We start from the raw sequence: 24,913 nt of genomic DNA, 5'->3' as shown, positions 1-24,913 counted from the left end.
ATGAGAGGAATTTAAAACTATTGCCTGCTTATACACATTCTCAACTGGAAGCATTATATCTAAAGAGAGTGTCTAGTAGTAATGCAGTCGTTGGATTGAATCTTTCCTATTGATCAGCAAATGGATATGAAATTCTCCAGAGTAGAGCTTTTATTTCATGTTACTGTAAGGTACACAGGGTTGAGATGTTAACATCCTATTGGCTCAGTGCTGTTGTTGGGTGTGCTCTAGCTAAGTACAGAAAAGGGCTGTCATTTTTGGACAGCTGTATAAAATTATGCTAGCTCTACAGCACTGTTGGACTTTCCATACCTTACTTTGAGAAAAGGCAGTTGGAGCTTATTCATATTAACCATTGTCTCTAAAGAGAACACAAACACCACATGTGTGTGCTGTAATTTACAGAGATATCCATTTATAAGAAAGCCATGGCATTTGTCCTTTTATCCTCTACGGGATCGGTGTCCCTATACCGGAACAATTGTTGCTAACGTGCGCTAATGTGACTAGAATGACGTAAGTAACATCCAACTTTCCAGGACATACACGCCTTATATGTGCAGAAAGCTTAAATTCTTGTTAATCTAACTGCACTGTCCAATTTACAGTAGCGATTACAGTGAAAAATACAATTTATTGTTTGAGAGTGCACAACAACAAAAAACTTATCACGGCACTTGGTTTGATACATTGACCTCTGAAGGTAAATAATGTACTTACATTCAGTAATATTGCTGATTTGTCATCCTGAGGGTCCCAGAGATAAAATGTAGCATAGTTTTGTTTGATAAAATCTATTTTTATATTCAAATGTTGGAACTGGGTTCTAAAGATTGAATCCCTGCTGTTAATATTCTCCTACATTAACTTGACATTTCCACAAACTTCAAAGTGTTTCCTTTCAAATGGTGTCAAGAATATGCATATCCTTGCTTCAGGTCCTGAGCTACAGGCAGTTAGATTTGGGTATGTAATTTAGGCGAAAATTGAAAAAAAGGGTACGATCCTTATAAAGATTATACATAACACAGTTTGATAAAAAGCAGGTTTGACTGAGACAGGCGTACAGGAGTGAGTCTACAGTCCTGATGCTTGATGAGACTGCTACTGATGAATGGGGGGAGTTGATGGCTCAGTCACGAGTCTCCAGCACCCCCTCCTTGACCCTCCATCTCCAGGCCTGGCTGTAGTCAGGTGCAGGGACACAGCGGAGCAGGAGGCCAGAGTCCTGCACCTCCTCATCATGGGCCACTGGCTCCCGCTCCTGAGTCTCCATGGTGAACACCCTCTCAGAGATCTAGGGGGGAGAGAGACACACAGGTGTAAGGTGGTGTAATGAAGGCCTGTGTGTAGTCGCCTGTGAAAAGGACAAGAGCATCAAAATGAAAATATGAGTGTGCATGACTTCTTGTCAGGGGAGGCATATTGAAAAGTCAACCATGAGTCCTCACTCACCTGATCGCTGATCCCCGTGGCAATGTGGCCCACCTTCACCCTACGTTTCTCTCGGATCCGGATGCTTTGCCCATTTACGTCCGTGATGCAGACATCCACTCCTGAGCCAATCACAACGCAGAGAAACAGCCAACATGAGTGCACTGCACATGCTTTCTCAGCATGAATGATATCTCTATGGGAATGTGGTCCTATCCAGTGGGAAACAATATGACATGATCCTCTTATCTAAACGTCCTGAGCTGTAGCACCTTCCAGGGTCAGAAAACGATGTCACTCACCCTCAAAGCATCGGGGTGGAGACAGGTGGCTTTGTTGAACCAGCCAGTCCATACTGAGAATCTGTCCATCCGGTTGGCTGTTGTAGGAGAACACGCCAGAGCTGAGGTCATCACCTGGGCTGATGGACCAACGGCCAGAGTCCTGTAGTCAGGGAGGAGGGAGACAGGGAAAGAGAGGGAGAACCGTGAATGGGCTGATAATGTGACCGAGAGGTCCAGATACCAACCCACAGAAACACATTACACACTACAGCTGTTCATATTATCTAACATGTCAGGTATGGCAGGCTTGTATGGTGGGTTACCTTTCTGTCCCATAAGTCCCTGTTGGAGTAACAGTCACTGCTGCTCAGGCAGGACAGTAGCTGCTCCTGGGTTTCTGCTGAGTGCAGCTGAGACAGACTGGTCAGGTAGAACTCTGCAGACAAGCAGAAGAGGAGCGGTAAGAACAGAGGAGTTGACTTCAGTTGATATAGACACACACAGATATACTTCAAGTAAAATGAACTAAGATACACAGACTAACAGACAGCAAACATGCAGAATGTTGCAACAACCCTTACCTGTCTCCAGTTTGCGCAGTTCAAGCTCAGACACATTGGAGGTGACGTCGGCCATCTTGGGATTTTGCCATTCATGGAGTTGTGTCAGTAGAGAGCAAGGTGAGTCTGGAGATGAGGTTGTCTCCTCTGTGTCTGCCTCACTGCCTTCCTCCTCCTCATCATTGTTAAGCTCCCTGCTCCCTGGGTTCATGGATTCCAGCAATAGCTTATGGTTCTTCTCAGAGCAGGTGTCTCTGCTGAAGGGATGCCAGGGCTGGCTAGACTGGCTGGGGCTGTCATCTATCTGTAGGGGCTCCTTATAGGACCCTCTGATGGGGCTGCTGAGTCCTCCCACTAAAGACACACAGTAGGGTTGGTAGTCAGTTATAACAAAGTTATAACATCTAAGGACTGATCTAAAAGCAGTGGGTTTGTTAGCCAGTATTCACATGAACATGGTTAACAGCCACAGTTTTTAACATCTAAGAACTGATCTAAAAACAGTGGCGGTGCTACACCCTCACCTTCTCTCAGAGCTCTGGCTGCTCTTCCCTTGAGCTCCGAGGCGGAGGCCCTCTTGGTTGGCTCCTTCTGTAGTCCCACCTTTATGACATCAGCAGTGAAGGGACTGCAATCGGGCGGGATCTCCCTCAGAGGCGGTGGTTCATTGGCTATCTGTAACCATAGCCACATGAACAATCAATCCACGACATGAAGATTCAATCCAATCGGAGGCCAAATATTGGCTCCGATTTTTTTTTCAAACATCAAAAGCTACATATGTGTCACATGTCAAGTATGAAGACAGGGTGGTGTTGTGTTGAAGGATACCTTGAAGTACAGTGGGCGGGAGTAGTATCGTGTCCAGGGCTGGCAGCCATTGAGCATGTGCAGTAACATGCAGCAGCTGCTCCACACGTCTGCTTTGGCTCCGCGGGTTTCCCCTTTCACAATCTCCGGGGCCATGTGTGTCTCTGTCCCCTTCAGATCTGCTTCCACACACATACACAGAGTATACATTCAGACATGACAACCAGGTCAAACACTTTATTTTTTTGGTGTATGCCTCTTTTTTTATCTAGTGGGGTCTTGAGTTCATATTTTGCTACCTCCTTGGGATGCACTTAGGCTCTGTCCACCAATGTCCATTCTCTCCGAGTGTCCAAAGTCACACAGAAAAGTGTCCCTCCCATCCTCTGACAGCAACACATTGTCCGCTGCAACACACACACACAGGAAGGCATGTTAATCTATGGCTATATACTGGATTTGGTTATTGTTGTTCTATAATCCTGGGATGAGACAGCCATATTTAGCGGCACTGTAGCTATGCAGACGGGGCAAGGTTCTGGTAACCAGGGGGAAAAGAGAGTCAAATCCAAGTCATGCTGGCTATTAAGAAACAGCTGTTGGGGAAGGACTGAATCTGGGGCTTATAGCATTATAGACAGGCAGGCAGCTGGTGACTTGGCAAAACCTCCCTGTTGTATCTGTGCCTGTGGTGTGGCATATCTGACACCAGGTGGCGTCTGAGCACTGAGCCATGTGGTTCCGACTGTCTATCCTTTGCTCTGTCGCTCTCTCTCTTCCTCTAGTTCTGTCTCTCCCTCTCTCTGGCTGGCGAGCGCATGCGCCCTCTAAAGAGCAGCGGTGAGTCACGCTGTGGGAAATTCCCGGCTTGGCGCGTTCTCAGCCTGTGGTGCTCTGGTTTCACAACACAGGTGCTGGAGATCAAGACACGATCTGCGACTCTTGTGTTCCACATAACAACTGCAAAAACAACTGAGAAAGAACTTACTCTCACCAAGGCGAAATATGAATCAAAATATGAATATCCTGAACGTCTGCTTCTTCTATTTCTCTTTTTCAACTGTCAAGACACCGTGTGTTTTATGAACCTTCTGCTGTAGTTTTGTTCATAAGTCAGTCATCTTTCATTATCTCATGTCTCGGCCTACCCTTTATGTCCAGATGCAGCACTCGTCTCTTCAGCAGGTGTTCCAGCGCCTCCAGGACCTGACAGTGGTAGTGCAGGGCCAGGTCCTCAGGTAGCCGACCCCTCTCTTTAATAAGCTGACCCACAGAGCCTAGAAGCAGATAAGAGAGAAGGAGGAGGGGTCAGTGGGTGATGGAAAATCACCTCAAAATCATAGTGGTGATCTGAGGCATTCTTCGAGAAACTCTAACAGAGGCGTCTAGTAGTGATGCCCTGGTTGACTCATAACCCGGACGGGTTTAGGGTCATTAAATATTGTGTGGATGAAGGGCGGGTGGGTAGCGGGCGGGTTGAATAAAGAGAAAACAATACCTTTAAAAATCCATAAATGTGTCATTCCTGCGCAATTTATATCTATAGGCTACATTGAGGATGTTCTTTAATTATTTTAGGCTACCTGGCATTAGTGCATAAACCTACGGGTCTAACTGTACTAGCGCCAAATAGCCTACATGCCGAATAACCACATGCTTTTCGGAACGGGCAAAAAAGTTTACGTCGGCCTCCCGAGTGGTGCAGCGGTCTAAGACACTGCATCGTAGTGCTAGCTGTGTCACTAGAGATTCTGAGTTCTAGTCCAGGCTCTGTCGCAGCCGGCCGCGACCGGGAGACCCATGGGGCGGCGCACAATTTGCCCAGCGTCGTCTGGGTTAGGGGAGGTCTTGGCTGGCAGGGATGTCCTTGTCCCATCGCGCACTAGCGACTCCTGTGGCGGGCCGGGCGCAGTGCACGCTGTCGCCAGGCGTACGGTGTTTCCTCCGACACATTGGTGCGGCTGGCTTCCAGGGTTAAGTGGGCATTGTGTCAAGAAACAGTGCGGCTTGGTTGGGTTGTGTTACGGAGGACGCACGGCTCTCGACCTTCGCCTCTCCCAAGTCCGTACGGGAGTTGTAGCGATGAGACAAGACTGTAACTACCAATTGGATACAACGAAATGAGGGAGAAAAAAGGGGTAATTTGTAAAAAAACAATTATTAAAAGGTTACGTCAATCCACGGAGGCAAAAAGGAGTTTAATTCAACAAGAGAAAAGCTTCGAAACGTTGAATATAAAGAGAAAGGAGTGCCAGAAAAGTAATGTTGGGAAAATATTTGGTGAAGTGGGAAATGTGTGATGATTGTGAGGCGCTATACAAGTTCAACAGTCACAAGACTGGGACTTCAAATAGGGAAGTTCAAGGGAACTGTAGCCTACTGTTCAGATGGGTTAAATGGAAACTGAAATCTGGATACTGACTGTAGGTCTATAACCTCTCACATAGCCTTAATATTAACTCCTGCAAAATTAAGGATTTATTGCAGTAACATGATACACCAAATGTAGGCAAAATTCTGACTCAGGAACAGGAGTGGAGAAATGTGATTTCTTTCTTTCAGCATCTTGAGAGAATGCAAATGCTCAGTTAGTACCTCTACAGATGGTATCTATATCAGCATCATTAAAGCTGATAGAATTTCAACCACATAAAATATTCCCTCTTTAATTATTATTTTTATTTTTTTTGGTCCCTAAACGCCTTTGCTCCATGAAAGAAGATGACAGAGAAAAACTTTACCGATGTCAACTAGATTAAAGCATTCATTCTATTGATTTATGACAATCTGGTGAGCAGGGGTTAATATAGTCTTTGAGGGCAACATAAAATGACAGAAGAGAAGCTGCATCTATTTAATTGTAGACAAGTTGACTAACAAATAGTCTACCAAAATGTCAGAAATTATAAGCAGAAACATATCTAAAATCAGGAGAAAATCTGCACCCCGTTTCAAAAAATCATTCCACTGTCTTTGACTGTAGCCTACAGCATTTTTCTATGTTAGCGCGTTAGGGTCAGGCCACAGATTGTCACTTTATCACATATAGTCTGGCGGTTGTGGATGGGTTATTAGCATTTGTGGGCGGGTGCAGGTGAACAAAAAGCTGGCCCGCGCATAACTAGCGTCCAGGTCACTGCCTGAGATCGAGGGACAGTACAGTATAGGTACAGTATAGTGTAGGTACAGTATAGTGTATAGCTCACCAGCTTTGAGGTCCATGAAGAGGACGACGTAGGGCCCCTCTCTGATCACTCCGAAGAGTTCCACCACGCGAGGAGACTTCAGGGCACTCCACGTACCCACTTCCTCACTACTAAAACTCTTCAGGAGAATCTGGGAGGGAGGAGAGAGTTAAATTGTTCTCAATAGTGGGAGATAACGCACAGGTAATGTACACACAGAGAGTGTAAGTGCTGTTGTACCTTTTTGGCGCCAAATCTGAAGTGTGTTCTGTTGTCTTGCACACTGTGCACTTCCCCGTATGACCCTGTGTTGATACACTTGCAGAGGCTGTAGTCCTTCCCCTCCCTGTACTCATAATTCACAGGCTGAATATTCTAATAGGAAATAAGAGAGAACAATTGGCTGAGTGAATAAGGAGGAATCAGAAAAAGCCACAAGTAAACAACCGCATTTATCGACAACTATTGCAGTCTGGAAAGTTACCTCATTGAAGATCAGGCCCTCGTTGGTGTCAGTCTCTGAGACTTCTCCCTCCTTCTCCCTGACATCCCTTTCCACGTCTTTGCAGAAGGGACCTGCGTAGCATCGGTCCTCCTGACTGACACTGCCCCTGAGCCCTGCTAGGGCCAACGAACAGTCTCCCACACTGCTGAGAGGAGAGTCCGAGTCACTCTCCTGCCCATAGGTGGAGAGGTTGCAGGAGGGGCTAAACACCTGGGGGCCCCAGCAGGGGTGGGAATGGCTGGGGCCCCTGTTGCAGTCCTGGAGGGGGTAAGGGGGGCGTCTTGTGTCATGCGCCTCTAAACTCGGGATACTGCTACTGTAGGAAGTGCTGATGTTACTTAGGGGCTCTGAAGCGTCCTCCTAAAGGGGAGGAAGACAAACCAACCACCAGATGATTAAAGGTGACAGTCTGCCAGGAAAGAACTTTCACCTCCAGGTGATGATACTGACACTGACAACTATCTATGTGGGTGAGGCTTCAAGACTGTGGACACCTGAGGAGGAAGCTTTGTCAGACAGTCAAGAGTTCTCTGAATCACTTCCTCCCGGTTGGAAAGCTAATGTTTGTGCTAGGATGTTTGCTGATAGAAGCTCAAACACTATATGAGACCGTCTACGGTTCATACCACAGACTATGAATTATAAGAAAGGCACTTCAAGTTCAATTAGAGTTCAACGTCATCCATTTTGTGTCTGACGGTAGGATGTTACAGGGAGAGTGCTCATCTTACCTGGGTCTGGATCAGTTGAGGAGAACTGCCAGTCTGGGTCTCCTGCTCAGGGACACCAGAAGGTACTCTACGTCTCTGTCTCTGCTTCCCTGTCTCCCTCTGCTCCTCTTTCTTCTCCTTCCTCTTCTGTTTCTTCCTTGGCTTCTTCCTGGGGGAGCAGTGGGCTGGGGAGCCTGGTTTGTCCTGGTTGGAGGCTGCGGTGGAACACGCCACATTGTTGTGCTCTGATGAGTCCCTGTGGAAGACACAACAGCAATGCCTGTGTAAATGCAGTACTGTCACGAAAACCGAAACTGTAAGAAGACATTAGTGGTTTTACTAATGCTTTGTAGCTAAAGAAGAAAACCAAAGATTGAGATAGTTGGAAGGCGAGATAAGGTTGGAGTGTGTACTGGAGGGATATGTGAGGTCATACCGGTTGATTAAGCAGTTGGGGGACCCGACATAGGAGCGTTCGGAGCAGGAAGGGCTGAACTGCTGGGAGTCTTGGGTTTCACCTGGGGAAGGACAGACAGCAGGTGTTAGCTTGGTGCCATTCTCTCTCTCTCTCTGTAATTAATTCTATCAAAACTAGTATCGCCCATCCTTAGTATACTCACATTCAGCCTGGGCTATGAACGAGTTCTTCTGATAGTTCAGTGGACCTGCTTCACCCACTTGTTCTGCTGTGCCCTGTGTTAGGACTTGAATTAGTCTGGGTTTTAAACAAGCCATGAAGTCCCCTTCGCTCTCCTTCCCCTCCTCGTCAATCGTCCTGTCTTCTGGGCTGGGGAGGCTTGGGTAAGACCCCTTCAGCTCTATTTGGGGTGACCCTGAGAATGGTCTGGTCGAGTTAAAGATCCTTTGATTCACCGCCATTCTCACCTGCTGGAGAAGGAAACAGAAAATTATGTCAATTCAGAATAAAACATGGTTTTATCCTGTTTACTAACTTCGCTGTTGGTTGGACTATTCAAAACGGTCCGTCCTTGAACAGCTCAGTGTACAGCACTTCATTTGAAGCACATCTCCACAACAACCAACTTGCTGATCTAAGCGATCCTTACACCTGTCCATTAGCAGAGAGCGGAGCAGAGCTTGTGATTGCAGGGACAGCGACTGGGTAATCAAAAACCCCAGTATAGCTTGTTAACTTCTGGAAAGAGCCTCCCTCATGTCAACTGAACTTCTCACCTGCTAAGAATGGAACAATGGCCGGCTTTGTGCGGCAGTGAAACAAGTCAATCTAGTAATTGTTTATCTCTGCCTTGTATTGCGCCTCGTTCCAAAGCAAATATTTTTTGTACTTTTTAACTCTGCATTGTTGGGAATGGACTCGTAAGTAAGTATTTCCCGGTAAAGACCACACCTGTTGTATTCGGTGCATGAGACCAATAAAATTTGATTTGATTTGAAACATATCACTTTCTCAACATGGAGGAAGTGTATGCTTGACACAAAAACTTGATTGCAACTCCTTCTCTGCTGAAACTTCACGTTTTGCGGTGAGCGAATGAAACAGGAAACTCGATCACGGCCTTGTTTTGACAGTTACAACTGTGTAGTTAACACCAGAAAGTAGTTGTGTTGTAAAGACTGCTACATGGCATGCTCAAGGAACAGAACTGCCTCAGTTCCACAGAATATAATGTGTGTGTGTGTGTTGGAGGGCGCAAAATAGATTGAGCAGCACAAAACAATGTGCACAACACCTGCCAAGATTTAGACCTTGAGTTGAAAGTCTGACAAAATACACTTGAAAACTACTGGGATAAGATACAATGAGCTAGACTATGGTCAAATATGGCATGATTTCTGTCTGTATACCAGCGATATAGGTGTATGCTGTATTCATTTCTGTATTGTCAGTTAACAAGCATCAAGCATGGGTATGTCTTTCAAATGAAAACCCCTCTGATCTGAGCATGTTTAATTCAGTAGAGAAAGGCCAGAGAGGCTTTGGACCTAGGCCCGCTTAGTGAGCACTCTAAGCGGAGAGCTATAGAGCTAGGGTTGCTGCATGTTGCATCAGTGTGCCAGCACTTCACAGGAGTTTATCTTTCCCCCTCACTTTTGATCTTCCCTTAGACAGGTGCCCTGTTCCCTTTATGACACGCCAAGCTCAGGTTGACTGCCAGGGTAAATGCTATGTAAATACTCGACTACCCTGTTTATACCCGGATATGCAAATCGCGTTAGAAATTTCTTAGAACCTGTATAGCATTCAAAACAAACACTCCACACTGTTTAGTGAATTTTCCTCCACTTTCCTGTCAATCTCTCATTCCCCTCCTCCACACACACTTTGTCTAACCCAGACTCTGATCAGGCACACCAGCTTTCTCATTCACTGATCATCACTTCCTGCTAAAGCGAGAGCTCCGCACACGTACCCCTCCTCCAAAACACAGCACCACACCCCAACTGAAATCAAGTGGGGCGGAAGTAAGAACAGGCCCTTTGACAAAGAACTGGACAGAAAAATAGACGCTGAGGAAGGAAACATAGACCTACCGACAGAGGCAGGTCCGAATTGCAGGTCTGCAGTCTCTTCTGGTTATCCGTTTTTCATTAAACTAAACTGAAGTCAAATATTCTGCAGTAAATACCCCTATCCTTCCAAATGATAACTCACTCTCTGTAATATAGGTCTCTTTCGACTCTCTCTGTCTCTCTCTCTACTTCACTCTGTAATCTTGCTGTGTATCTCGGTTGCTTGGTGTCGCTTGATCCCACTGGCCCACTGCCAACCTGGGTAGGAGCTGTGATTGGTTGACGGTGATTTACGGGAAATCCATCTCACTTCCCCACATCCCCCCTCCCTCTTTTCCCTGCAGCAGCAGGGCTGTCTTGCTCTTTCTGCACTTTCTCTTTCTCTCGCTTATGCTCAGTGTCTTTCTGTCCCATTTTCACTCTCCCTAAATAATGGGAAAATTAGAGCACATTATTAAAAAGCGCACCCAACAGTGTCCAAATCTAACCTGTCTAACTCTTTAAATGTTCATTTGGGACCCAAAACAACAGACCCTGAAGATCTAATTCCCCAAAGTAAGGGGCCACGTGTTAGTTATGTACTAGACTATGTTATACTCTTTGGACACACTTTAAGCCTCTCATTGTGCTGCGTCGGGGCTGCAGAAAGGGGTCAGGGTTCAGGGATATGCTCTTAAAACACACTGACGGTCAAATACCAAGCAAACGATGATGCATGAATAAGCCACTTGATCCCATCAGGCCAGAGTAGTCGCATCAATCATGTCCACAGGAACACCCTGGTTCTGTTCTGCATATAGCCAAAGTTATGTGCTCCCATAAATCAATGATGCTGCTATCAATCCCCTCTGTCTGTATAATCTATGATTTTTAGTTATGGGTGTTGAACTCCCAACCTTTAGCCCCTGCTGTTTTCCCTTCTTATTATAATCATTTTAATAAATAAAACAACATCAGATTGACCCATGAGGATTACATGTGAGAATTGTGAGGTTTTAACTCATAGCAAGGAAAAGGTCGGCCACCTTCTTGAGTTTAGGAAAACCTCACTTCCTTTTTTGGTTTCCTCTTTTTTGAGAGAGGAACAACAAATTACTCAGAACAGAGCCACTAAAGGGCAAGGAAACTCAGGGACCACATTTGGACATGTCAAACAGCCAACTCTTGTATCAAATCATAGCAGTGTGTGACAGCTTAAAGCAAGTAGCCTACAGTATATGAATTTATCATCACCCTTGACTCTTGCTTAATTTTACTTGTGATCGCTTAAACAGAGTGAATGTGATAATTTTCTATCCTGGGATTAGCCTACATCCTCTGGCCTTGATGGATCACTCACAAGTCATTTGCCCTCTTAAAAACCTCTTGAAGAGGTTAAACTATGAGAACTACAGGCTAATGATAGGTTGTAGAGCTGCACTCCACAGCCCAGAAAACCACTCTGACCATAGAGACCAGTCATTGTGATATATAAAGTAAGTCCTCCCCTAGCTGTACTCAGTATTTGGTAAACTGTGCAGATTCAGTTTTTTGTTTCTCTATGTTGTGTTATTACAGCAATGTAACAACTTTGTAATAACAATGTAGGCCCCTGCCTAACTGTCAATGTGACAATGTAACTGTGTTTGAGGACCTCTCGACTCCCTATCAAAAACACATGCATGAAAAACATGAGCATGATACTCAGTGAGCAGAGGGGTGGGGGACAGTTGGAATCTTGGTAGAGGAGTGAGAGAATGTGGGGGCAGAAAGGACAGGAATGGGAGGAGGGGTGGAAAGGGGATCCAAAAATGGCAGCTAGATTCTGGGGGAGTGAATGTAGACTGTAGAGGATACAACAAAGAAAGGAACAAATAGAGGAACTGCTACAGATGGAACTGCTGAAAAGATTCAGGATGGATACACACAGACACACAATGACCACTGACTCATATACACCCACTCAGATTAGCAGAATACCAGAGGCTTGAGTAAGGACAGCCGAGGGCTCCATCTCCTGCAGGACCTGGATAATTTAACACACCAGTACGCCTCCACCATTCCTGGATACCTGCCAGTACTTCTGGGCCCCCCAGTCCCTCACAGATCACTGTTACGAGGCATTCATTCAGTGACTAGCAAGCAACTCATGGGAATCCAAAATGAATGTCTCAATGAGTGAATAACGCAGGGTATCAGAGGGGGTGAAGGCCTCTGTGCATAGCAACATATCCTTCACACGCCAGAAAGACAACAGCTATTCACTCTGGTGCTAAAAATGCATCATAGACATAGAGAAGGACATTGCTTCTCTTTGTCATTTCATCAGGTTCGCGTCTGGTCCCTGAGTGGAAGACTTAAGCCCAGTGGTGTAGTGGGGGCTATATGCTGTATACCCACTATTCTTTTCAGTGGGCATTGTGTATACTCACTTTTTAATCGTCACTGATGCTGCTCAATGTTTTGTTCTACGACACCCACAAGTGTCACAGGACTCGTCTGAAGGTAACCAGGTACCGGTTCAAAAAATGAATGGGTTAAATATGTGTTTAAAAAAATATTTTAAAAATAAGAAATCTGAGCTTTCTTCTATCTAATAGATATAGGACAGACACTTCAAAACCTTATTCCTTAGGATACATTTTTGACTGTCTGTTTTGCCATTTATGAACGTGTCATTGAATGCGTTTCTATGGGCAAATTCTATATTTTAACAAGTACTTTGCAAATATATATTTTTTTTTATACCTACAGGGTCTTTAACCTGTTGGGGCTAGGGGGCAGTATTTGCACGGCCGGATAAAAAACGTACCCGATTTAAACTGGTTACTACTCTTGCCTAGAAACGAGAATATGCATATAATTAGTAGATTTGGATAGAAAACACTCTAAAGTTTCTAAAACTGTTTGAATGGTGTCTGTGAGTATAACAGAACTCATATGGCAGGCCAAAACCTGAGAAGATTCCATACAGGAAGTGCCCTGTCTGACAATTTGTTCTCCTTCATTGGCATCTCTATCAAAAATACAGCATCTCTGCTGTAACGTGACATTTTCTAAGGCTTCCATTGGCTCTCAGAAGTCGCCAGAAAGTGGAATGACGTCTCTCCAGTCTCTGGGCGAAAAACAGCAGGAGATTTTGTGAGTGGTCAGGCTGAGAACAGTGACACTGGAGATGCGCGTTCATGTGAATTCTCCATGTTTTTCTTTCTCTCTTTGAATGAATACAACGTCACCCGGTTGGAATATTATCGCTATTTTATGAGAAAAATCGCATAAAAATTGATTTTAAACAGCGTTTGACATGAATCGAAGTACGGTAATGGAATATTTTGAATTTTTTTGTCACGAAATGCGCTCGCGCATCACCCTTCGGATAGTTACCTGAACGCATGAACAAAACGGAGCTATTTCAATATAACTATGGATTATTTCGAACCAAAACAACATTTGTTGTTGAAGTAGAAGTCCTGGGAGTGCATTCTGACGAAGAACAGCAAAGGTAATCCAATTTTTCTTATAGTAAATCTGAGTTTGGTGAGGCCAAACTTGGTGGGTGCCAAATTAGCTAGCCGTGATGGCCGGGCTATCTACTCAGAATATTGCAAAATGTGCTTTCGCCGAAAAGCTATTTTAAAATCTGACACCGCGATTGCATAAAGGAGTTCTGTATCTATAATTCTTAAAATAATTGTTATGTATTTTGTAAACGTTAATCGTGAGTAATTAAGTAAATTCACCGGAAGTTTGCGGTGGGTATGCTAGTTCTGAACATCACATGCTAATGTAAAAAGCTGTTTTTTTATATAAATATGAACTTGATTGAACAAAACATGCATGTATTGTATAACATAATAGCCTAGGAGTGTCATCTGATGAAGATCATCAAAGGTTAGTGCTGCATTTAGCTGTGGTTTTGGTTTTTGTGACATATAGGCTTGCTTTGAAAATGGCTGTGTGATTATTTTTGGCAGGGTACTCTCCTGACATAATCTAATGTTTTGCTTTCGCTGTAAAGCCTTTTTGAAATCGGACAGTGTGGTTAGATTAACGAGAGTCTTGTCTTTAAAATGGTGTAAAATAGTCATATGTTTGAGAAATTGAAGTTATAGCATTTATGAGGTATTTGTATTTCGCGCCACGCGATTCCACTGGCTGTTGACTAGCGTCCCACCTTGCCCAGGGAGGTTAAATCAAATAGCTAAATTATTCTTGGTATGACCATCTTGTCACGATTCCCACCGACGGTGGCGCCCCCCTCCTGCTCGGGTGGCGCTTGGCGGTCGTCGTCACCGGCCTATTAGCTGCCACTGATTCCCTTTTTCTGTTTCCCCCCCTTTTGTGAGTGTTTGCACCTGTTCGTAGTGGGGGTGATTAGCGGGGCAATAATTATTAGCTGGTCCGCCTTCTCATTGTGCGGGATTGTCATTCCTGTTTGTGTGCTTGTGTTTACGCATGTGCGTTAGTTTTGCGCCGCATGTGTTTTCCCCTGTGTTTGGGGCACTTTGTTTTGTGTGCGCACTATTCGCTGTTTGGGGTGGCTTGTGTGTGTTTGCCTCTTGACCCATTAAAAAGCCACTACCCTGTGCTCGTTGCTTCCTGCGTTTTGATTCCTCACCCACGACGCCCGAGCCTTACAGAATCCCGCACCACAATACTATGGAGTCAGCAGGAGCAGCGGCCAACCCCCCTTCCCTCGATGGAGGAACGCGTGCTCCACCATACTACTGTCCTCCACCGAATCGGATCCGCGATGGATCAGATGATGGAGAGGATGGACCGATGGGAGAGGGATGGTCTCCTCTCTCCACCTCCGGCTCCTCCGACGCAGCCACCTCCGCCTCCCACTGCGTCTGGCTCTGGCGCGCTTCGTCTGGCGCTCCCGAGGGAGTATGATGGAGCGGCAGCTGGGTGCCAGGGTTTTCTGCTCCAGCTCGAGGTGTACCTGGCCACCGTCAGACCTGCTCCCTCGGGAGAGAAGAGCGTGAGTGCCCTCGTTTCCTGCCTGATGGGCCGAGCTCTGGAGTGGGCCAATGCTGTCTGGAATGGTCCGGACTCGGCAAGGGACCACTACCCAGAGTTCACCCGCCGCTTTCGGGCCGTGTTCGACCACCCTCCGGAAGGAAGAGCGGCAGGTGAGCGGCTGTTCCACCTCAGGCAGGAGACGAGGAGCGCGCAGGACTTCGCGCTGGAGTTCAGGACCTTGGCTGCTGGGGCGGGGTGGAACGACAGGGCCCTTATAGACCATTACCGGTGTAGTCTCCGGGCGGACGTCCGCAGGGAGCTAGCCTGTCGGGACACCGCTCTGTCCCTTGATGAGCTCATCGATATGTCCATCCGTCTGGACAATCTGCTGGCTGCCCGTGGGCGTTTGGAAAGGGTCCTGTCCGTTCCACCTCCGTGCACCCCGCCCCTACTCCTATGGAGGTGGGGGGGGGCTGTGCCAAGGGGCACCGGAGGAGGTGGCTCCTCCTGCACCAGCTGTGGTCGGAGAGGACACATGGCCGACCGGTGCTGGAGGAGTCAGTCTGGGAGTCGAGAGGGCAGGCAGAACACTTCTCGGTCACCCCAGGTGAGTCAGCACCAAATTCACCCAGAACCCCGTTGGTCACGTGTTCTTACTAATTTTGTTTTCTGATTTTTTCCCCTCTTCCCAGCATAGGGCGCTAGTCGATTCAGGCGCAGCTGGGAACTTTATGGATCGCGGACTTGCCATTAAGCTGGGCATTCCGCGAGTGCCGATAGATTCCCCCTTCGCCATGCACTCCCTAGATAGCCGACCATTAGGGTCAGGGCTAGTCAGGGAGTCTACGGTTCCACTGGACATGGTAACGCAGGGGAATCATAAGGAACGGATTCGTTTTTTTCTTATTGATTCGCCTGCGTTTCCGGTGGTGCTGGGGGTCCCCTGGCTGGCTGATCACAATCCCCGGATTTCGTGGAAACAGGGGGTTCTCCAGGGGTGGTCAGAGGAGTGTTTAGGGAGGTGTCTAGGAGTTTCCATAGATGCCACGTCGGTGGAGAGTCCAGACCAGGTGTCCACCGTGCGCATTCCCCCTGAATACGCCGATCGCTTTCTGTAAAAAGAGGGCGACCAAATTACTACCTCATCGACAGGGGGATTGTGCGATAGATCTCCAGGTTAACGCTGCGCTTCCCAAGAGTCACGTATACCCCTTGTCACAGGAGGAGACGGTGGCTATGGAGACATATATCACGGAATCTCTAGGACAGGGGTACATTCGGCCCTCCATCTCACCCGCCTCCTTGAGTTTCTTTTTTGTGAAGAAAAAGGAGGGAGGTCTGCGTCCGTGCATTGATTACAGAGGTCTAAATGCTATCACGGTGGGGTTTGGTTACCCGCTACCTCTCATCGCTACGGCGGTGGAATCATTTCACGGAGCAAAATTCTTCACAAAACTGGATCTCAGGAGCGCGTATAACCTGGTGCGTATTAAGGATGGAGACGAGTGGAAAACCGCATTTAGTACCACATCGGGCCATTATGAGTACCTCGTCATGCTGTATGGGTTGAAGAATGCTCCAGCCGTCTTTCAATCCTTTGTAGACGAGATTCTCAGGGACCTGCACGGGCAGGGCGTGATTGTCTATATCGATGATATTCTGATATATTCCGCCACCCGCTCCGCGCATGTGTCCCTGGTACGCAAGGTGCTTGGGAAACTGCTGGAGCATGACCTATACGTTAAGGCTGAGAAATGTGTGTTTACCAAATGAGCCGTTTCCTTCCTGGGTTATCACATTTCCACCACGGGGGTGGTGATGGAGTGCGACCGCGTTAAGGCCGTGCGTAATTGGCCGACACCAACCACGGTGAAGGAAGTGGAGCGGTTCTTAGGCTTTGCCAATTACTACCGGAGGTGTATTCGGGGTTTTGGCCAGGTAGCGGCTCCCATTACCTCACTGCTGAAGGGGGGGCCGGTGCGTTTGCGGTGGTCGACGGAGGCGGACGGAGCCTTCAAGAAGTTGAAGGTGCTGTTCACCGAAGCACCCGTGTTGGCGCACCCGGACCCGTCTCTAGCATTCATAGTGGAGGTGGACGCATCCGAGGCTGGGTGGGTGCCGTGCTATCACAGCGCTCGGGTACGCCATTGAAACTCCGCCCCTGCGCTTTCTTTTCGAAGAAGCTCAGTTCGGCGGAGCGTAACTATGATGTGGGGGACAGGGAGTTACTAGCGGTGGTAAAAGCCTTGAGGGTGTGGCGACACTGGCTTGAGGGGGCTAAGCACCCCTTTCTCATCTGGACCGACCATCGAAATCTGGAGTACATCTGGGCAGCTAGGAGACTGAATCTGTGTCAGGCAAGGTGGGCCATGTTCTTCACCCGGTTTAGGTTTAGGATCTCCTATAGACCAGGCTCCCTGAACACGAGGGCCGACGCGCTGTCCCGTCTTTATGACATGGAGGACCGGCCCATCGATCCAACTCCCATCATTCCAGCGTCTAGACTGGTGGCACCGGTGGTATGGGAGGTGGACGCGGATATCGAGCGGGCATTAGTATTGGAACCTGCGCCTTCACAGTGTCCCGTGGGTCGCATGTATGTGCCGCTCGGTGTTCGTGATCAATTGATTCGGTGGGCGCACACGCTACCCACTTCGGGTCATCCTGGTGTGGCGAGGACAGTACGGAGTCTCAGGGGGAAGTACTGGTGGCCCACCTTGGCTAAGGACGTGAGGTTCTATGTCTCTTCCTGTTCGGTGTGCGCCCAGAGTAAGGCTCCTAGGCATCTCCCGAGAGGGAAGTTACAGCCCCTCCCCGTTCCGCAACGGCCATGGTCGCACCTGTCTGTAGACTTCTTGACAGATCTTCCCCCGTCTCAGGGGAACACTACGATTCTGGTGGTTGTGGATCGGTTTTCAAAGTCCTGCCGTCTCCTCCCGTTGCCCGGTCTCCCTATGGCCCTGCAGACTGCGGAGGCCCTATTTACCCACGTCTTCCGGCACTACGGGGTGCCGGAGGACATTGTCTCTGATCGAGGTTCCCAGTTCACATCCAGGGTCTGGAAAGTGTTTATGGAGCGGCTGGGGGTCTCGGTCAGTTTGACCTCCGGTTATCACCCCGAGAGTAATGGGCAGGCGGAGAGGGTGAACCAGGAGGTGGGCAGGTTTCTGAGGTCGTATTGCCAGGACCGGCCAGGGGAGTGGGCGAGGTACATTCCTTGGGCGGAGTTAGCCCAGAACTCACTTCGTCACTCCTCTACTAACATGTCACCCTTTCAGTGTGTTTTGGGTTACCAGCCGGTCCTGGCACCATGGCACCAGAGCCAGACAGAGGCTCCTGCGGTGGAGGACTGGGTACAGCGCTCCAAGGAGACCTGGAGAGCCGTCCAGGAATCCCTGAAGGAGGCCAGTGGACGGCAGAAGAGGAGTGCTGACCGCCACCGCAGTGAGGAACCCGTGTTCGTACCGGGGGACAGGGTCTGGCTCTCGACCTGGAATCTGTCCCTCTGCGTGCCCTGCCGGAAGCTGGGGCTGCAGTGTGTGGGGCCCTTTAAAGTCCTGAGGAGGATAAACGAGGTGTGTTATCGGTTACAACTCCCTTCCTATTACCGCATTAACCCCTCATTTCATGTGTCTCTCCTCAGGAAAATTAGGTGCCGGAGGTCACTCTGCCCCCTCTGGACATCGGGGGGGTCCCCAGCGTACAGCATACGGGCCATTCTGGACTCGAGACGCCGGGTGAGGGGCCTGCAGTACCTCGTAGACTGGGAGGGGTACGGTCCGGAGGAGAGGTGCTGGGTGTCGGCGGAGGACGTCTTGGACCCATCCATGTTGAGGGATTTCCATCGCCTCCGTCCGGATCGCCCTGTGCCTCGCCCTCCGGGTCGTCCTCGAGGCCGGTGTCGGCGCGCGTCAGGAGGGGGGTACTGTCACGATTCCCACCGACGGTGGCGCCCCCTCCTGCTCGGGTGGCGCTCGGCGGTCGTCGTCACCGGCCTATTAGCTGCCACTGATTCCCTTTTTTTGTTTTCCCCCCTTTTGTGAGTGTTTGCACCTGTTCGTAGTGGGGGTGATTAGCGGGGCTATAATTATTAGCTGGTCCACCTTCTCATTGTGCGGGATTGTCATTCCTGTTTGTGTGCTTGTGTTTACGCTTGTGCGTTAGTTTTGCGCCGCATGTGTTTTCCCCTGTGTTTGGGGCACTTTGTTTTGTGTGCGCGCTATTCGCTGTTTGGGGTGGCTTGTGTGTGTTCGCCTCTTGACCCATTAAAAAGCCACTACCCTGTGCTCGCTGCTTCCTGCGTTTTGATTCCTCACCCACAACGCCCGAGCCTTACACATCTTAATACAATTCCATATGTTAGGCAAGTATAAAACACACAAGGGGCGCTATTTTCAATCAGAAGGTTATCAATGCTAACAAGTACATGTACAATCCCATAGCAAATGCTAGCTTAATGCTAACATGCAAACCTTTTACATAAACTATTTGGAGGACAGACATCCCAGGTCATACAAGTAACTCAAAAATGTTACTCACTGTTTGTTGCACGCAAAAAAAAAGAGTATTAGACAGCAAGCCTCTTGATCCAGGAGGGGATTCTCTTTTGTTACCAAGAGGACCTTGATTGCAAAAAGCTAACCACTTAAGCTTACTACAAGCTCTACGCAGACGTACGATTCGGAGTGTTGCAATATCATTTTTCGGCACAAAAGGAGCGTCTCTTTGTAATAGGCTCCGGCATTTTACTTACTTTTTTACTTCCTGAAAATTGAAGACACGCTGTATCATTCCTTCCACAGTGGGGGCAGTGTTGTCGCTTGGCTCCTTGATCTGATCTATAGGCTATATAGGCTACTCGAGTACTTGAACAGACGTCAAAGCTTGTTCTTTAACCAGGGATCACAGTTATATTTTGTCCCAATTGTTTTATTTATTTTGTCTTGAAGACAACTTTAATTTGCTTTGACTCTAGTATTCCATTTGTACATGTGCATTTGTGACTACCTCATTAAGCTGTTTGTACAAATGTGCATTTGTGACTAACTCGTGAAGCTGGTTGAGAGAATGCCAAGTGTGTGCAAAGCTGTCATCAAGGCAAAGGTTGGCTACTTTGAAGAATCTCAAATATATTTTGATTTGTTTAACCTTTTTTTGGTTACTACATGAGTCCATATGTGTTATTTCATAGTTTTAATGTCTTCACTATTATTCTACAATGTAGAAAATAAAGAAAAACTCTGGAATGAGTAGGTGTGTCCAAACTTTTGATTGGTACTGTATATGGGGCAATTTAGCAATTAGGATTTGTAATGGTCTGTAATGGTTATGATAAATTATAGATAAATGCGCGCATATTTCTTTCCAGCGCAGGCCTTGTGTTCAAAAATTTGAGTACTCTTAAAAAAAAAACATGTGAATACATGTGAAAAATGTAAAATGCCCATCCTTGCATCAAAGTAACCTATTTTGCATTGATAACCAAATATAATCTCAGCGACTATTTAAACAGTTAAACCAAACATCATGAATCAACCCAAAAAGGTATTTCGTTTAAAAGTAAGAACTACAGTAATAACTAGTTATTATTATGAAATGGTAGAACCTGCTGTAGCCAACTAGCGAACCATGTGCTTTTTTTCTCCCAACATGATGACATTCTATTTGTAGCTTATATGGGAATGAATACACAAGCAGCATATCAAACTGGGATCATGTTTTAGGTTACATCGGCATGTATAAGAATATTTTCCAGGCCATATTTTTTAAATTATAAATCTGATTATTTCACAAAGGCTAGCTAGCTTGTTATGTTTTTAGCCAGTTTAAAGCTAGCTTGCCAGGCTGCTCAGGGCCAGGGTTCCAGTCTAAAAGCACGGTTTCGAAAAGGTTCAGCGTCGATACTGCAGTTTAACTGATGCCCGGCCCAGAAAGATAATTTCCATAGATGGACACATAGAGAAGTCAGATTAGAAAATTCCTAATAAAACACTTCAGTCATCACCTTTGTGCACAAATCATTACTTTAATTATTCAAATAATTGTTGAGGCTGATTTTTTTCCATCACTCACAGACGAAGATATTAAAATGTTATATTCATCCAATGTCTGCCATGTTTTTGGATGACGTCATGGCTGCTCCCTGTGCGTATGAGATGTTGGCTGTATAAATCGGATGCAACCGAGTCCATGAATCGGCGCATGTGAACGTGAGTAGATCTACCTTGAAAACAACGGTTGGACATCTTGGATGCAGTCTCCAGTTCTTATTATATATGTGGCTGCCAGCTAGCTACTACTAGCAAGGAAAGTCACAAAATGAAAAAACTTTGCTATCGCCCCCTTGTGAATGAGAGTGGGCCCATGTTACAAAAAGGTTTTCGCTACTCGAAAAATCCCACTCCACCCACAAAGATCAATGGAGTGAAGCTTTTATTTCATGTTTTTTTATTTTACCTTTATTTAACTAGGCAAGTCAGTTAAGAATAAATTCCTATTTTCAATGACGGCCTAGGAACAGTGGGTTCTGCCTTGTTCAGGGGCAGATTTATTTACCTTGTCAGCTCCGATCTTGCAACCTTTCAGTTACTAGTCCAACGCTCTAACCACTAGGCTACCAAGCTTGATAGATAACTAGCTATTATGTCAGCAAACCAAATGCACAACTGCAGAGCATTTAGCACATTATAGACAGTTAACTTAATAGTTATATCTAGCTGCAAACATTTAGTTGTGAATTCAATACTGTAACTATGCTATGGTGTATGCTGCACAACAGTGAGTGACTCAAAAGGCTTCGGTCTCTTGTCTTTGTGTGCTTGTAATAACAACATGTGACTGGGAACTACCAGTAAGCTTCATAATGTAAAATAATGTGAGAGGTGAACGCGATCTGCTTTATTTCCTGGAGAATTGCAAAAGTTGACTGCAGGTGTTTATAAAAGTAGAATCAGTGATATGACGCAAGTAGATGCAGAAAGTAAACAGCATAGTGGGTTAATTTCGACAACAACTAAGAGCGTTAAAGTGTGAGACTCAATTTCTCTGCTGTATTGGTATACGGTATACTGCCCAAGCCTATATATATAGCAGACCCTGTACAGACAACTGGTAGAGGGTTGATAGGCAAATTGGCTTATCAAATTCAGCAACTTGTCCAAAAATAGCCTACTAGACTAAATTAAACTGCTAGCATGAAAAACACAAGTTTTGAGGGAGCGTGCAATTCTCACTGCAGCACTGTCAACCACAGCTGTTGCCAGATAGAGAAATTAACATTAAATTATCATAAACTGTCTCCAACATAATTGTAGAGAATTTGGCGGTATGTCCAAACGGCCTCATAACCGCAGACCACGTGTATGGTGGCGGTGGGGTTATGTTATGGGCAGGCATAAGCTACGGAGAATGCATTTTATCTATGGCAATTTGAATGCACAGATACCGTGACGAGATATCCTGACGAGGTCCTGATGCCCATTGTCGTGCCATTCATTTGCCGCCATCACCTCATGTTTCAGCATGATAATGCACAGCCCAATGTCACAAGGATCTGTACACAATTCCTGGAAGCTGAAAATGTCCTAGTTCTTCCATGGCCTGCATACTAACCAGACATGTCACCCATTGAGCATGTTTGGGATGCTCTGGATTGACGTGTACGACAGCGTGTTCCAGTTCCAGACTATATCCAGCAACTTCGCACAGCCATTGAAGAGGAGTGGGACAACATTCCACAGCCCACAATCAGCAGCCTGATCAACTCTATGTGAAGGAGATGTGTCGTGCTGCATGAAGCAAATGGTTGGCACACCACCAGACAGTGACTGGTTTTGTGTTCCAAACCCCTACTTGTGACCAACTGATGCATATCTGTATTCCCAGTCATGTGAAATCCATAGATTAGTGCCTAAGGAATTTATTTCAATTGACTATTGCCTTATATAAACTGTAACTCAGTAAAATCTTTGAAATTGTTGCATGTTGGGTTTATATTTTTGTTCAGTATACAATTCCGATGCTGTGTTTTTAAAGTTTAAAAAAGTCAACAATCATGACTTTCCAACCGGTTTTCGAAACATATGTTGATATGCCCCTTGTCTTTCATATCAGCGAAAAAGAATCCTTCAAATAAGAAAGATACACTTACTGTAGAGTTTTGCACAGATCCACAAGCTGTGCAAGCCTCCTGTTGAGGAACTACACTTCCACACGTGTTCGGAGCGCATTAGATAGGTGGCCACCTGGGCAAATTAGCTATGTCTTCCATAAACAAGCGATGTATATTGGAGATACCATTGGTCTACTAGATACGAAATTCAACAATCGTTTAATAAGGGATATTTTCTACAGGAAGTCTATTCCCTCTGCGATATTTTGTTGGGCTTCATCGTTTGATGTAAACTGGCGCCGTGCTTGGCTCACTCCACACAGATTTATGGTGACCAATAAAGTAAAGGAGATCTCCTTTAAGATAATCCATAGATGCTATCCGTGTAATAGCTTGATTTCTAAATATATATTTGACGTTACCAGTGAATGCAGTTTTTGTGAACTAGAAACTGAATCTATTGAACACTTATTCTGTAATTGTTTATATAGTGAAGTGTTTTGGACTGATGTAAAACTATATCTTAGCCGCAAATTGCATACAACCATTGATATTACTAAGTTTGACATATTATTTTACTACACTGATTCCACAATTGAACGTGAGTATGTCATAAATCTCTTTATTTTATTAGGAACATCTTTTATCCATAAATCAAAATTTATGAAGAAAAAGCCCCTTTTCTTAATTTTTTTATCTGATTTGGAACAGTACGTAGAATCTTTAAAACGTATACAAAACAATATGTCAAAAAAATGTATTCGATATATGTCTGTATTTGATTTGATATAATATATATATTTTTTTTTCTCTAATTTCTTTGGATTCCCTCTGGCTGTTATGTTATGTTATGTTTATGTTTTGCATGTTACTGTTATTTACAGCAAGTTAAATAAAGATTTGTGCAAACTTTTAAAAAATTTTTTTAAAAAAAATAACAAAAAATATTGGAGATACATTTGGGCGTGTGGGAACACTAACCCAATAAAGGTGTGTAGTAATTTAAACTTTTGTTTTATGAAAGCAAAAGGTTATTTCTCTCTGATCTGGAAGATACGTTCCTTATGTTTCAAAAAAACGTTCTGCAAGCGATACGTGTTCATGTTTGTAGCAAGCGTTGGCGGCTCTTAACAAAGCACCCGGGTCAGAAGATTACTATCGTCAACAGACCGTGTACTGTACTGTAATATCTGGCAATATCTACTGTAATAGCTTATTTGGCAACTTCGTGCATAACATCTACCTGGGTCATTTGTTATCTTAAATGTAACAACTAAGAAGTTCTTAAGTAATTAACGTTACGTCGTTTCATAAAAATTATCATTATGCAGTGGTCGAGAAAAATGTTGAGGCGACTTCACTTCACCTCCTTTTCCTCCGCCATTTCAAATGTACTTCAACCCATTTGCTAAGAAAGTTATTAATCTTGTGGGCATATTCAATTTTGATATCTTTATAGTTCATATTGACTTACCTTTGTTCAGGTCTGTTGTTTTTACAATAATAAAAGGCGTCGGCTGTTTTCAGCATTTACACAGTTCGCTAAAAATGTCCAACGTTGAAAATTAGGATTGCGTCATCGGAGGGGGTGTAGATCTGAAAATCGAAAGTACATGATCGTTTTCGAAATTAGGTTTGAATGGAGGAAGTGTGTGGTTCTTGTGTACAATTACTTTAGTAAACATCAAGGCTGCGTTTAAACAGGCAGCCCAATTCTGATCTTTTTTCCACTCATACGTATTTTCTCACCAATCACATCTTTTCTCAGATCTTTTTCAAATGCGATCCGATTGAAAAAAGCAGAATTGGGCTGCCTGTCTAAACGCAGTCTAAATCTTTTCACAATGTAGGCACAACTTTTCTCAACTAAGTTATATC

At 45.7% G+C, this 24,913-nt stretch overlaps 1 protein-coding gene across 5 annotated transcripts; it reads right to left on the bottom strand.

The window, feature by feature from the left end:
• Positions 1 to 614: 614 nt before the first annotated feature.
• LOC100380862 (mitogen-activated protein kinase kinase kinase 14) lies at positions 615 to 24,706 on the bottom strand. 5 transcript variants are annotated; one of them, XM_045715044.1, is made up of 16 exons: positions 24,510 to 24,706; positions 8,109 to 8,376; positions 7,925 to 8,006; positions 7,510 to 7,744; positions 6,758 to 7,138; positions 6,514 to 6,648; positions 6,295 to 6,424; positions 4,237 to 4,365; positions 3,388 to 3,495; positions 3,110 to 3,267; positions 2,803 to 2,953; positions 2,300 to 2,632; positions 2,042 to 2,154; positions 1,737 to 1,878; positions 1,456 to 1,556; positions 615 to 1,297 (listed from the first exon to the last, which is right to left on the bottom strand). In XM_045715044.1, the coding sequence occupies exons 2-16, from the start codon at positions 8,365 to 8,367 to the stop codon at positions 1,133 to 1,135; spliced, it is 2,622 nt and encodes an 873-aa protein (XP_045571000.1). In that variant the 5' UTR covers positions 8,368 to 8,376; positions 24,510 to 24,706; the 3' UTR covers positions 615 to 1,132. The 5 variants fall into 5 exon arrangements, with proteins under 5 accessions (XP_045571000.1, XP_045571002.1, XP_045571003.1 ...); XM_045715046.1 differs by having other exon boundaries at positions 8,109 to 8,373; positions 24,510 to 24,637; XM_045715047.1 differs by lacking the exon at positions 24,510 to 24,706 and adding an exon at positions 10,003 to 10,285 and having other exon boundaries at positions 6,758 to 7,135.
• Positions 24,707 to 24,913: the final 207 nt, after the last annotated feature.

Source organism: Salmo salar, chromosome ssa03 (assembly GCF_905237065.1).
Source record: "Salmo salar chromosome ssa03, Ssal_v3.1, whole genome shotgun sequence".
Lineage (NCBI taxonomy): Eukaryota > Metazoa > Chordata > Actinopteri > Salmoniformes > Salmonidae > Salmo > Salmo salar.
This window is presented reverse-complemented; position numbering and strand designations above follow the sequence as displayed.

Coding starts and splice junctions, on each gene's coding strand:
- LOC100380862 (XM_045715044.1), bottom strand. CDS start 8,367: ATGGCGGTGAATCAAAGGATCTTTAACTCGACCAGACCATTCTCAGGG. Junction 6,649..6,757: donor AGGGCCTGATCTTCAATGAG/GTAACTTTCCAG, acceptor ATTTCCTATTAG/AATATTCAGCCTGTGAATTA. Junction 3,496..4,236: donor GCTGCATCTGGACATAAAGG/GTAGGCCGAGAC, acceptor TGTGTGTTGCAG/CGGACAATGTGTTGCTGTCA.